At 44.8% G+C, this 12684-nt stretch overlaps 1 protein-coding gene across 1 annotated transcript in view; it reads right to left on the bottom strand.

The window, feature by feature from the left end:
• The window catches only part of CUNH1orf185 (chromosome unknown C1orf185 homolog), a 90875-nt gene extending 79412 nt beyond the window's left edge, over positions 1-11463 (bottom strand). The window contains exon 1 of the mRNA XM_058442800.1: positions 11394-11463. Within this exon, the coding sequence (XP_058298783.1) occupies positions 11394-11463 (70 nt within the window). The remainder of the gene's footprint in view (positions 1-11393) is intronic.
• Between the last annotated feature and the right edge of the window lie 1221 nt (positions 11464-12684).

Below are 12684 nucleotides of genomic sequence, written 5' to 3'. Positions count from 1 at the left end.
ATCAAATCTGTCTCTCCTTAACTGGCTAAAATTATGGGCTTATATAATAGGGAAGGAAAACAGGAGGGACAAGGAAGAGGAGTTGGTCAACAAGGAGCAGGTGCCTCTCATTGTTCAGGTGTGGTGATCTGGAAAGCCTCAGCTCCCTGCTACCATCTGGGAGGCCTGATGGTAGTTTCCTGAGAAAGAAACTCAGATAAGACAAATGTAAATTTCTCAAGCTTCAGTTTTATGGGAAAATTGGGCTGGTTTTAATTTCACATAGATTTTGCAACAGTGGAGGCACAAAGAGGTTAAGTCACCTACACTTTCAAGTGGAGTATTTGGGATGCAAATCCAGGTCTATCTGATTCCAAAGCTTAAACTTGTGTCCCTCTTCTATATATTTTTGGTCTTTGCCTCTAGTTCATTTAGCCCCATTTATGTCATAGAGGAAAAGCAGACACCATCTAGTGGAATAGACAGAGTTCTAAATTATAATTAGCAAGCCCAGGCTAGCAGTTATAACTGTAAGCAGCTCAGAAAAACATTATGCAAACTGGTGAAAATACATGAGCCATTTTTAACGGATATCAAAGGGAGATTACTTCTTATTACTTCTTAAATCGTAGTCTTTTATTCATTGATCCAACAAATATTTGTTGATTTCTTTGTGTGAGGCATAGGAACAATCAGACAAAAGTTCCTTCTTCATGGAGTTTGCATCCTGATTGGAGATGCAGGCAATAACATAAATATAAATAATTTGTTTATTTCTCCTTGCAAAAAAAGATAAATATAAATCAGAAAAATATCTTGCACATTAGTTGGTAAGTGTTGAATAGAAAAATAATAGGGGCTGGGTGCGGTGGCTCACACCTGTAATCCCAGCACTTTGGGAGGCTGAGGCCGGCAGATCATGAGATCGGGAGATCGAGACCATCCTGGCCAACATGGTGAAACCCTGTCTCTACTAAAAATACAAAAATTAGCTGGGTGTGGTGGTGTGTGCCTGTCGTCCCAGCTACTTGGGAGGCTGAGGCAGGAGAATCGCTTGAACCCGGAAGGCAGAGTTTGCAGTGAGCTGAGATCATGCCACAGCACTCTAGCCTGGCGACACAGCGAGACTCCGTCTAAAAAAAAAAAAAAGAAAGAGAAAGAAAGTAGGGACCAGGTGTGGTGGCTCATGCCTGTAGTCCCAGCACTTTGGGAGGCCGAGGTGGGTGGATCACTTGAAGTCAGGAGTTTGAAACCAGCCTGGCCAACATGGAGAAACCCTGTCGTTACCAAAAATACAAAAAATTAGCCAGGCATTACGCGCCTGTAATCTCAGCTACTCGGAAGGCTGAGGCAGGAGAATCGCTTGAACCCAGGAGGCGGAGGTTGCAATGAGGTGAGATTGTGCCACTGCACTCCAGCCTGGGCAACAGAGTGAAATTCCATCTCAAAAAAAAAAAAAAAAAAAAAAGAAAGAAAGAAAAAGAAAAAAAGAAAAGAAAGTAGGGAATGGGGGTAGGAAGGCTATGGTGGGGACTGTTGCAATCTTCCCTGTGGCCAGGGAGGACAGTAAGGACAGTATCTAAAGGAGCCAAGCAGAGATTTGTAGGAAATGTATTCCAATGGATGGAATATCAAGCGCAGACTTGACATAGGTGTGGCAGGAACCGAATATGGGAGGCATAGATACTAAGGTAAGGTTGGAGTGATAATGGAAGGAGACTCAGATCATGAAGGGTCTTGTGGGTTGTAATAAGGACTTTGACTTTTACTGAGTGAGATGGAAACTATTGAAGAATATTGAAATAATGAGTGACCTCATCTGCCTTCTATTTTAACATGATAAGTTTGGCTGCTGTGTTGAGAATACAACAGTGGAAGAAGCATAGACACCAATTAGGAGGGTATTGCAGTGAGTAATCCAAGTGAAGGATCCCCAACAAGACCTTGGAGAAAGGGATAAAGCTGAGGTCAGGGTAATTATTCCCCTGGATTTCTTCTTACAAGGTCACCTGGTTGTATCTCTTGACAAAAGACTATTCCTCTCAAGATAGCTAAATTTACAAAATTATTCCTTTTCAAATTATAACCTCCCTTTCCTCGTCTCTTTGGGCCTAGGGGTGGTGGCATCTTGGCTACTACAGGTATTGAGCTTGGCATGATTGAACTATCCCTAGAGGTTTGCCTACACCTATATCTTGTAGGTAGCTCCCATAATTCCCACATGTTGTGGGAGGGACCCCGGTGGGAGGTGACTGAATTTTGGGGGTGGGTCTTCCCTGCACTGTTCTTGTGATAGTGAATGAATCTCACTATATCTGATGGTTTTAAAAATGGGAATTTTCGTGCACAAGCTCTCTTTGCCTGCTGCCATCCACGTGAGACGGGACTTGCCTCTCCTTGCCTTCCACCATGGTTGTGAGGCTCCCCCAGCCACGTGGGACTGTAAGTCCAATTAAACCTCTTTATTTTGTAAATTGACCAGTCTTGGGTATGTCTTTATCAGCACTATGAAAACTGACTAATATAGTAACTTGGTACCGAGAGAGGGGTATGGCTGAAAAGATACCTGAAAACGTGGAAGCGACTTTGGAACTGGGTAACAGGCAGAGATCGGAACAGTTTGGAGGGCTCAGAAGAAGACAGGAAAATGTGGGAAAGTTTGGAACTTTTTGAATGGCTCGGCCCCAAATGCAGATAGTGATATGGACAATAAGGTCCAGGCTGAGGTGGTCTCAGATAGAGATGAGGAACTTGTTGGGAACTGGAGCAAAGGTGACTCTTGTTATGTTTTAGCAAAGAGACTGGTGGCATTTTGCCCATGTCCTAGAGACTTGTGGAACTTTGAACTTGAGAGAAATAATTTAGGGTATCTGGTGGAAGAAATTTCTAAGCAGCAAAGCATTCAAAAGGTGACTTGGGTGCTGTTAAAAGCATTCAGTTTTAAAAGGGAAACAGCATAAATGTCTGAATAATTTGCAGCCTGACAATGTCATAGAAAAGAAAATCCCATTTTCTGAGGAGAAATTTAAGCCAGCTACGGAAATTTGCATAAGTAGTGAGGAGACAAATGTTAATCCCCAAAACAATGGGGAAAATGTCTGCAGGGCATGTCAGAGGTCTTCATGGCAGCTCCTCCCATGGCAGGCATGGAGGCTTAGAAGGAAAAAGTGGTTTCGTGGACTGGGCCCAGGGTCCCCGAGCTGTGTGCACCCTAGGGACTTGGTGCCCTGTGTCCCACCCACTCCAGTTATGGCTGAAAGTGGCCTACGTAGGGCTTGGGTTGTGGCTTCAGATGGTGCAAGTCCCAAGCCTTGGCAGCTTCCACATGGCGTTGAGCCTGCAGGTGCACAGAAGTCAAGAATTGAAGTTTGGGAACCTCCACCTAGATTTCAGCAGCTGTATGGAAACGCCTGGATGCCCAGGCAGAAGTTTGCTGCAGGGGTGGGGCTCTCATGGAGATCTTCTGCTAGGGCAGTGTGAAAGGAAACTGTGGGGTCAGAGCCCCCACACAAAGTCCCTACTGCGGTACTGCCTAGTGGAGCTGTTAGAAGAGGGCCACCATCCTCTAGACCCCAGAATGGTAGATCCACCGACAGCTTGCACGGTGTGCCTGGAAAAGCTGCAGACACTCAATGCCAGTCCATGAAAGCTGAGCTGGGTGAGGCTGTATCCTGCAAAGCCACAGGGGCGGAGCCGCCCAAAACCATGGGAACCCACCTCTTGCATCAGCTTGACCTGGATGTGAGACATGGAGTCAAAGGAGATCATTTTAGAGCCTTAAGATTTGACTGCTCTGCTGGATTTCAGACTTGCATGGGCCCTACATGTAGCCCCTTTGTTTTGACCAAATCCATTTCTCCCACTTGGAACAGCTGTGTTTACCCAATGCCTGTACTCCCACTGTATGTAGGAAGTAACTAACTTGCTTTTGATTTTGCAGGCTCGTAGGCAGAATAAACTTGCTTTGTCTCACATGAGACTTTGGACCGTGGACTTTTGAATTAATGCTGAAATGAGTTGAGACTTTGGGGGACTGTTGGAAAGGCATGATTGGTTTTGAAATGTGAAGATATGAGATTTGGGAGGGGCCAGGGGCAGAATGATATGGTTTGGCTCTGTGTCCCCACCCAAATTTCATCTTGTAGCTCCCATAATTCCCATGTGTGTGGGAGGGACCCAGTGGGATATGATTGAATTATGGGGGTGGGTCTTTCCTGTGCTGTTCTTTTGATGGTGAATGAGTCTCACTAGACCTGATGGTTTTAAAAGTGGGAATTTCCCTCCACAAGCTCTCTCTTTGCCTGCTGCCATCCACATAAGACAGGACTTGATCCTCCTTGCTTTCCACCACGATTGTGAGGCTTCCCCAGCCATGTGGAACTGTAAGTCCAATTAAACCTCTTTATTTTGTAAATTGACCAGTCTCAGGTATGTCTTTATCAGCAGCATGAAAACAAATTAATACACTAGGATTAAATCAAAAGGACACAGACCCAAACTTGAAGTGGTTCCCACTCCAGATATGAGACAAATTTAACCTCAATAAGGATCATAATCACAAGAGAGTGAAACTCATCAAATCCATGAGTTCACAATGATAAAAAAATTGCTCACAATTAGAAAATGATAGGAAACAAATGTGTTACCTTGAAAACCGATAACGGGAAAGATCAAAAATTTATCCTGCCTTTCCCAAGCTGGGCGCAGTGGCTCACGAATGTAATCCCAGCACTTTGGGAGGCCAAGGCAGCCGGATCACCTGAGGTCAGGAGTTCAAGACCAGCCTGGCCAACATGGTGAAACCATGTCACTATTAAAAATACAAAAATTAGCTGGGTGTGATGGCACGCACCTATAATCCTAGCAACTCAGGAGGCTGAGGCAGGAGAATCGCTTGAACCTGGGAGGTAGAGGTTGCAGTGAGCTGAGACTATGCCACTACACTCCAGCCTGGGTGACAGAGCGAGACTCCATCTCAAAAAAAAAAAAATTATCCTGCCTTTCCTACATGAACTATACCATTGGATAACCAAATAATAGGTGAAGAGAAGCATCACTTTATTGAAGTATTTCAACTAATGAAATAGAAATATTAACATTAGAAGGCTGGGTGCAGTGGCTCATGCCTGTAATCTCAGCACTTTGGGAGGCCAAAGTGAGTGGATCAGTTGAGATCAGGAGTTCGAGACCAGCCTGACCAACATGGTGAAACCCCGTCTCTACTAAAAATACAAAAACATTAGCTGGACGTGGTGGCACAGGCCCGTAGTCCCAGCTACTCGGGAGGCTGAGGCAGGAGAACTGCTTGAACCTGGGAGGCAGAGGTTGCAATGAGCCAAGATCACACCACTGCATCTCAGCCTGGGTGACAGTGTGAGACTCTGTCTCAAAAAAAGAAAAAAAGAAAGAAAAAGAAATGTTAGAATTAGAATACCACCACTTTGAAAGTCCCAGTGAATTAATGGCTATAAGCATTCAACAGCAATAATTGTTCGCATCACAACCAGACATGATGTGCCTCTTAATGAAAGACCACAACACTATATGGTTTGGCCAAAGTGAATGACCCTTAGTCTGCTCAAACCTCTGGGTTTAGCTGTCAACTTGCAAGAAATAGAGGATTCAGAGAAACACAACGAATTGCATGCTCCTCTGACATAGTTTTAAGGGTGGTCATTTTCTAATAATTCATTAAGCTACACATTTATATGTTACTCTTTATCTGTGTTTTATTTTACAGTAAAAAACAATAAACAAAATTTCCCACCATGCTTGGTAGGATTGCCTTTTCCTCCTTGGAAAGTCTCTCAGTTTTTGTTCTGTGTGTGTGTGTGTGTGTGTGTGTGTGTGTGTGTGTGTATGTGTGTGTGTGTGTGTGTCTCTGTGTCCATATATCTATCTATATACAGTTGACCCTTGAACACCATGGGCATTAGGGACACTGACTCCATGCAGTTGAAATCCACATATAACTTTTTTTTTAAGAGATGGGGTCTCGCTCTGTCGCTGAGGAAACTGGAGTGCAGTGCATGATCACGGCTCACTGCAGCCTTGACCTCCCAGGCTCAAGCGATCCTCCTACGTCAGCCTCCCGAGTAGCTGGGATCACAGACGTATACCACCACACCTGGCTAATTTTTGTATTTTTTGTAGAGATAGGGTCCAGCCATGTTGCCCAGGCTGGTCTTGAACTTCTGGACTCAAGCAATCTGCCCACCTCAGCCTCCGAAAATGCTGGGATAATAGGCATGAGCCACTGTGCCTGGCCACATATAAGTTTTGACACTCTAAAAACTTAACCACTAATAGCTTTTGACCTGATTTGACACTCTAAAAACTTAACCAGTAATAGTTTTTGACCTGAAGCCTTATCGATGACATAGTCAATTAACACATATTTTGTGTTACATGTATTATATACTGTATAGTAATTAAGCAAGCTAGAGAAAAGAAAATGTTATTAAGAAAATAATAAGGAAGATAAAAAGTATTCACTATTCATTAGGTGGAAGTGGATCATTAGAAAGGGCTCTATCCTACTCACACTGGGTATGCTAAAGAGGTGGGGTTGGTCTTGTTGCAGGGATGGCAGAGGTGGAAGAAAATCTGTGTATAAGTGGACCTGCACAGCTCAAACCCATGTTGTTCAAGGGTTACATGCACACACACACACATATATACACACACGCATGTATGTATGTATGTATGTATGTATGTGTGTATGAATATTGGGCTGCCTATGGTGGTAATAACATTCGGGACAAACAAGAATGTGACTGAAGAACTTGAAATCTGGGGAATGAGATGTCCATATGGAGGCTTTGAAAAGCTTTGACATTTACCTGGAAATTCTGAAGGCTACTCACATACATAGGACTGTGGACATGCCTGAGCTATGGGCATGGTCAGAAAAGACTTGAGAAGGCCCTAAGCTCTTACCTCTGACTGACCTTGAGTCTGCACAAGCAGGAATTTACAGCTAAAGCAGAGATGTGAACTACCTGCCTGAGTGTTAAAGGTTTGCCCCAATGTGCCCGCAGGAACTCTTAGCAAAGTCTGGGAGACTTATTGGTTCTGGACATTTGAGGAAATTTCTGCAATTCTTAGCTGATGACTAAGCGAACTGAGCAGATTCCTCGGTGACCACACTTGAAAAAGGATAGAGACTTTATAGAATTCGTTCAGGAAAGTTAATAAGAAACAGCAACAACAACAAACAAAACAAATAAACAACCAGCAATATTAATAAACTCTGGGATGGGAGAGAGTCTGATTTCCACAGTTGTTACATTATATTATTTAAAAAGACTATATTCAACAGGAAATTTGAGACTCAAAGGGCCCATATATTGGAAAAAAAAAGCAGTTAATAGAAACTGTCCCTCAGAAAGCCTTGATGCTAAACTTACAAGCCCAAGTTGTTAAATCAGCGATATTAAATGTTTGAAGAACTAAAGGAAACTATGTATAAAGAACCAAAGGAAAGTATGAAAATGATATAAAACTTAAGAGAGAATATCAATAAAGAGATAGACATTTAAATAATTTCTTTTTAAATAACCAAATAGAAATTCTAGAGTCAAAAAGTACTGAAACAAAAAATTCACTAGAGGGTTTCAAGAGCATATTTGAAAAAGAATCAGTGAACCTGAAGATAAACCAATGGAGAAAATCTGGTCTGAGAAAGAGAAAGAAAAAAAGATGAAAAAAATGAACAGAATCTTGCAGATTTATAGGATACCATCAAGCATACCAATATATGCATAATGGTAGTCTCGAAGAGAGAAAAAGGAGCAAAAAATATGCTTGACAAAATAATGGTCAAAAACTCCCAACGTTTGATGAAAAACATTAATCTATACATCAAAGAAACTCAACAGACTCCAAGTATAGTTGACCTTTGAACAACATGGGTTTGAGCTGTTCAGGTCCACTTATATGGAACTTTTACTCACCTCTGCCATCCCTGAGACAGCAAGACCAACCCCTCTTTTTCCTTCTCCTCTTTAGCCTACTCAATGTGAAAACAGAGGGAATGAATTCCTTTCTGATTACCCACTTAATGAATAGTAAATATATTTTCCTTATTATTTTCTTTTCTCTGGCTGGCTTAATGGTAAAAATACAGTATATGATACTTACAACATTAAAAAAAGTGTTAATCAGCTGTTTATGTTGTCAGTAACACTTCTGGTCCACACCTATACACAACATAACCAACTGGAAAACCAAGGGCACAGAGAGTATATTGAAAGCAGAAAGACAGAAGCAACTTATCATATCTGAGGTATTCTTGATAAGATTAACAGCCAAATTCTTTCCAGTAACTTTATGAATATAAACTATTATTATGAATATAGACTATCAGACTGATTCCAGCTCCATATAAAAATATTTATGGACCATGACAAAGTGGAATTTATTCCAGGAATACAGGCTCAGCATACATTATCATATATCATATTAATAGAATAATGGACAAAAGCCAAACAGTCATGTCATAGATATGAAAAAGCACTTGAGAAAATTCAACACACTTTAATGATTAAAAAAATAAACAAACAGCCGGGCGCGGTGGCTCACGCTTGTAATCCCAGCACTTTGGGAGGCCGAGGTGGGCGGATCACGAGGTCAGGAGATCGAGACCACGGTGAAACCCTGTCTCTACTAAAAATACAAAAAATTAGCTGGGCGTGGTGGCGGGCGCCTGTAGTCCCAGCTACTCGGAGAGGCTGAGGCAGGAGAATGGCGTGAACCCGGGAGGCGGAGCTTGCAGTGAGCCGAGATCACGCCACTGCACTCCAGCCTGGGCAACAGAGCGAGACTCCGTCTCAAAACAAACAAACAAACAATAAACCTGGAATAGAAGGAAACTTCCTCAGCCTGATAAATGGCATCTATGAAAACACACTGCTAATGTCACTTTGTGGTGAAAGGCTTGAAAAAATTCTCTGATCTTAGTCTGTGTTACTATTAATATAAAGGCATACCTGAGGCTGGGTAATTCATGAAGAAAAGAGGTTCGTTTGTCTCACGGTTCTGCAGGCTGCACAAGAATCATGGCATTGGCATCTGCTTCTAGTGAAGGCTCCAGGCTGATTCCACTTATGGCAGAAAGTGAAGAGGAGCTGGTAATATGCATATCATATGGTGAGAGAGGAAGCAAGAGAGAGACTAGAGGAGGTACCAGGCTCTTTTCAACAACCAGTTCTCATGGGAACTGAAAGTGAGAACTCACTCTCGTGAGAATGGTACAGAGCTATTCATGAAGGATCCACCCCTACAACCCAAACACCTCCTACCAGGCCCCATCTTTAACACTGGGGATCAGATTTCAACATGAGACTTGGCAGGGCCAAACAAATCATATCCAAACCATAGTACCACCTAAGACCAGGAATAAGACAAGGACATTCACTCTTGCCATTTATATTCAGTGTTGTACCAAGGGCTGCATACCCATCAGTCAGAATCCTTGTGTCATGGCATCCTTCAGGTGTCACTTTTCCAGTTGGAAACCTCTGTGGCCAGTGGTGCCTTTGCCAGAGTTTTGCTCAAGCCTTCTGGGCTTGTTCCACCCACTTGGCCTGGCAGGCTGTGCTCAGCTCATGCTACTGGCCTGGCTCCCACACCTTCAAAGGATGATCCAGGCATGGAGAGGAGAGGGGTGCACAAGTAAGCAAGCATGGGGTTTGGCTGCTGCACACAGCCAAGCATTGGCTGCTGTGGTGGGGTGGGCAGCTCCAGGTGCCACCACAGGTGCTGGCTCTATTCAAGCCTGTGGCTGGATCAGATGCACTGTAAGTGGCTTCTGCTGTGGGCACTCACATCTGGACAAGGGGAACATGGTGGCACCTGGAAGCTCCAAGATGCTAGAAACCACAGAGCCCCAAAGAGGGTGTCACAGCCCTGGCTGGGGGACCCTGTGCATCTGGGCTCCCTGAAGGGCTGCAGATCTTCTCTCCTTCTCATTGCCTGCAGTGTGACGAGTGGGGCGGAGGCAGGTGTTTTAGCTCTGTTTGTGTTATAGCTCTTTCAGTCCCACCATTCAGCAGGTCTTGAGTTCTTGTCCTGTGTCTGGAAGAATGAGGTATGCAGAAAACTGGAGGGTGAGCAAGGCAGAAAGGAACTTTCTTGAGCAAAAGAGTGACAGAACAGCTCTTGGGAGACCTGGAGTTGGTAGCTCCTTTCCACAGGCAGGTCATCCCAACTAGTTCAGCCCTCAGTGGAGAGGAGCCCCAGATTAGGTAGTTCCATTTCACAGGCAGGTCATCCTGACAAGTGGCCAGCTCTCTGGGGAGAGGAGACCTGGAGTCGGTAGCTCCTTTCCACAGGCAGTTAGTCCTGATGAGTGCATCCCTCAGCAGAGAGGAGACCAGAATGGGTAGCTCCTACCTGCAGGCAGATCATCCCAACAAGTGTCCAGCTCTCAGCAGAGAGGACACCCGGAGTGGATAGCTCCTTTCTGCAGGCAGGTAGTCCTGACGAGTGCAGCCCTCAACAGAGAGGAGACCCAGAGAAGTAGCTCCTAGCTGCAGGCAGGTTGTCCAGATGAGTGTCCAGCTCTCAGGGGAGAGGAAACCCAGAGTAGGTAGCTCCTTTCCACAGACAGGTTGTCCCAACAAGTGTCCAACTCTCAGCAGAGAGGAGACCCAGAGTGGGTAGCTCTTTTCCACAGGCAGGTCATACTGACAAGTAGGGGAGACCTGAAGTGGGTAGCTCCTTCCTGCAGCTGGTAGTCCTGACATCTGTATGAGTCTAGCTAAGTAACATAGTTTTTATGGGCTCAGAAAGGAGGAAGTGTGTGCTGACTGGTCCATGGGTGGCCATGGGCAGGCCTGGAAAAAGCACCATAAGTTCTCACTCCAGGCCACAGACTCCACCTGGAACTGACAGCCCAGCCCCAAGGCTTCATGCCATCCATGGCTTGAAGGTTGCGTTTCACTGGGAACCCACCCCTTTCTGCCCAGGAGCCTGTCTGCCTCCTGTCACCATCAACATGTTGTCTATGCCGCCCAGGATGTTCCTGCTGAGGGTTGCCTACAGGCCCACACTGAGCCACCCTCAGCACCCCCTTGGTCTCCATCTTGTGCTTTTCAGTTCCCAAAGTCTGGATGGCCTGAGATGGCAGGGGGTTGGCATGTCAGCACTACCCTGAGTGCGTGGGTACCCAGCTGGGTCACGACAGTGCCTGGGCTCTGCCACAACTTTGCTCTGCCCCAGAGTGGGGGCCAGGAGCAGGGAGAGGCCAGGCAGTGGGAGCAGGCACTTTCAAGCCTGTGAGAACAAGGGGCTTCCTGGGCCCCTGAGAACTCAGGGATGCCTGGGTCCGTGGCTACAGCTGAGAAGCTGCAGCTGTGCCTGGGAGCATGTGGCTCTTGCTCCACTGACTTGTTAGGGGGTGGGGCTCCCACCTGTTCCCAGCCCCCGTGGGCTCAGCAGAGTGTGCAGCTCCAGTTGTGCTTCCCCTGCTGAAGCCGCCATCTTCACAGTGGCTACTCCAGACAGGCCACTGTTGTCATCACTTGCACCAACCTGTAGGTGACAGTCTTCCTCTAAGAAGCCAGTTCATATATTCAAGAAGTTACTCCTCCATGAAATATGCAAAGAAACAGCCCAAGGCTACAAGAAATACACACACATGAAATCAAAGAAACAGGACACCACCAAAGGAACACAATAATTTTCTAATAACCAACCCCAAAGAAATGGATATCTACAAATTGCCTTCCAAACAATTAGAAATAATTGTTTTTAAAGAAGTTCAGCATGCAATAGGAGAATACAGTTGGACAACTCAGTGGAAACAGGAAAAGAGTTTATGGCCATACCACCTCGAACATGTCTAATTTCATCTGAAAACAGAGAAAGAATACATGAACAATACAAGAAGTTCAGCAGGAAGATAGAACTTATAAAAAAGAACCAGGCTGGGAGTGGTGGCTCACACCTGTAATCCTAGCACTTTGGGAGGCCAAGGTGGGTGGATTGCCTGAGCTCAGGAGTTTGAGACCAGCCTGGGCAACACAGTGAAACCCCATCTCTACTAAAATACAAAAAATTAGCCGGGCATGGTGGTGTGCACCTGTAATCCCAGCTACTCAGGAGACTGAGTCAGGAGAATCACTTGAACCTGGGAAGCGGAGGTTGCAGTGAGCTGAGGTCATGCCACTGCACTCCAGCCTGGGTGACAGAATGAGACTCCAACTCAAAAAAAGAAAAAAAAAAAAACAAAGAAATTCTGGAACCGAAAAACCTAATGAATGATATTAAAAACACAATAGAGAACTTCAAAAATAGACTTTATTGAGCAGAAGAAAGAATCTGTGCCCTTGAAGACAGGTTATTTGAAATTATCCAGTCAGAGGAGAAAAAAGAATGAAAAAGAGTGAAGAAAGTTTATAGGACTTATGGGACACCATCAAGCCAACCAATATATGCATAATGAGAGTACTAGAAGAAGAAAAGCAAGAGAAAGAGGTAAAAATCTTTTTTAAAGACATAATGGGTTAGGCGCGGTGGCTTATGCCTGTAATCCCAGCACTTTGGGAAGTCAAGGCAGGTGGATCACCTGAGGTCAGGAGTTAAAGACCAGCTTGGCCAACATGGTGAAACCTTGTCTCTACTTAAACTACAAAAATTAGCCAGGTGTGGTGGCAGGCACCTGTAATTCCAGCTACTCAGGAGGCTGAGGCAGGAGAATGA

Source organism: Hylobates moloch, unplaced genomic scaffold, assembly GCF_009828535.3.
Source record: "Hylobates moloch isolate HMO894 unplaced genomic scaffold, HMol_V3 SCAFFOLD_8, whole genome shotgun sequence".
Lineage (NCBI taxonomy): Eukaryota > Metazoa > Chordata > Mammalia > Primates > Hylobatidae > Hylobates > Hylobates moloch.
This window is presented reverse-complemented; position numbering and strand designations above follow the sequence as displayed.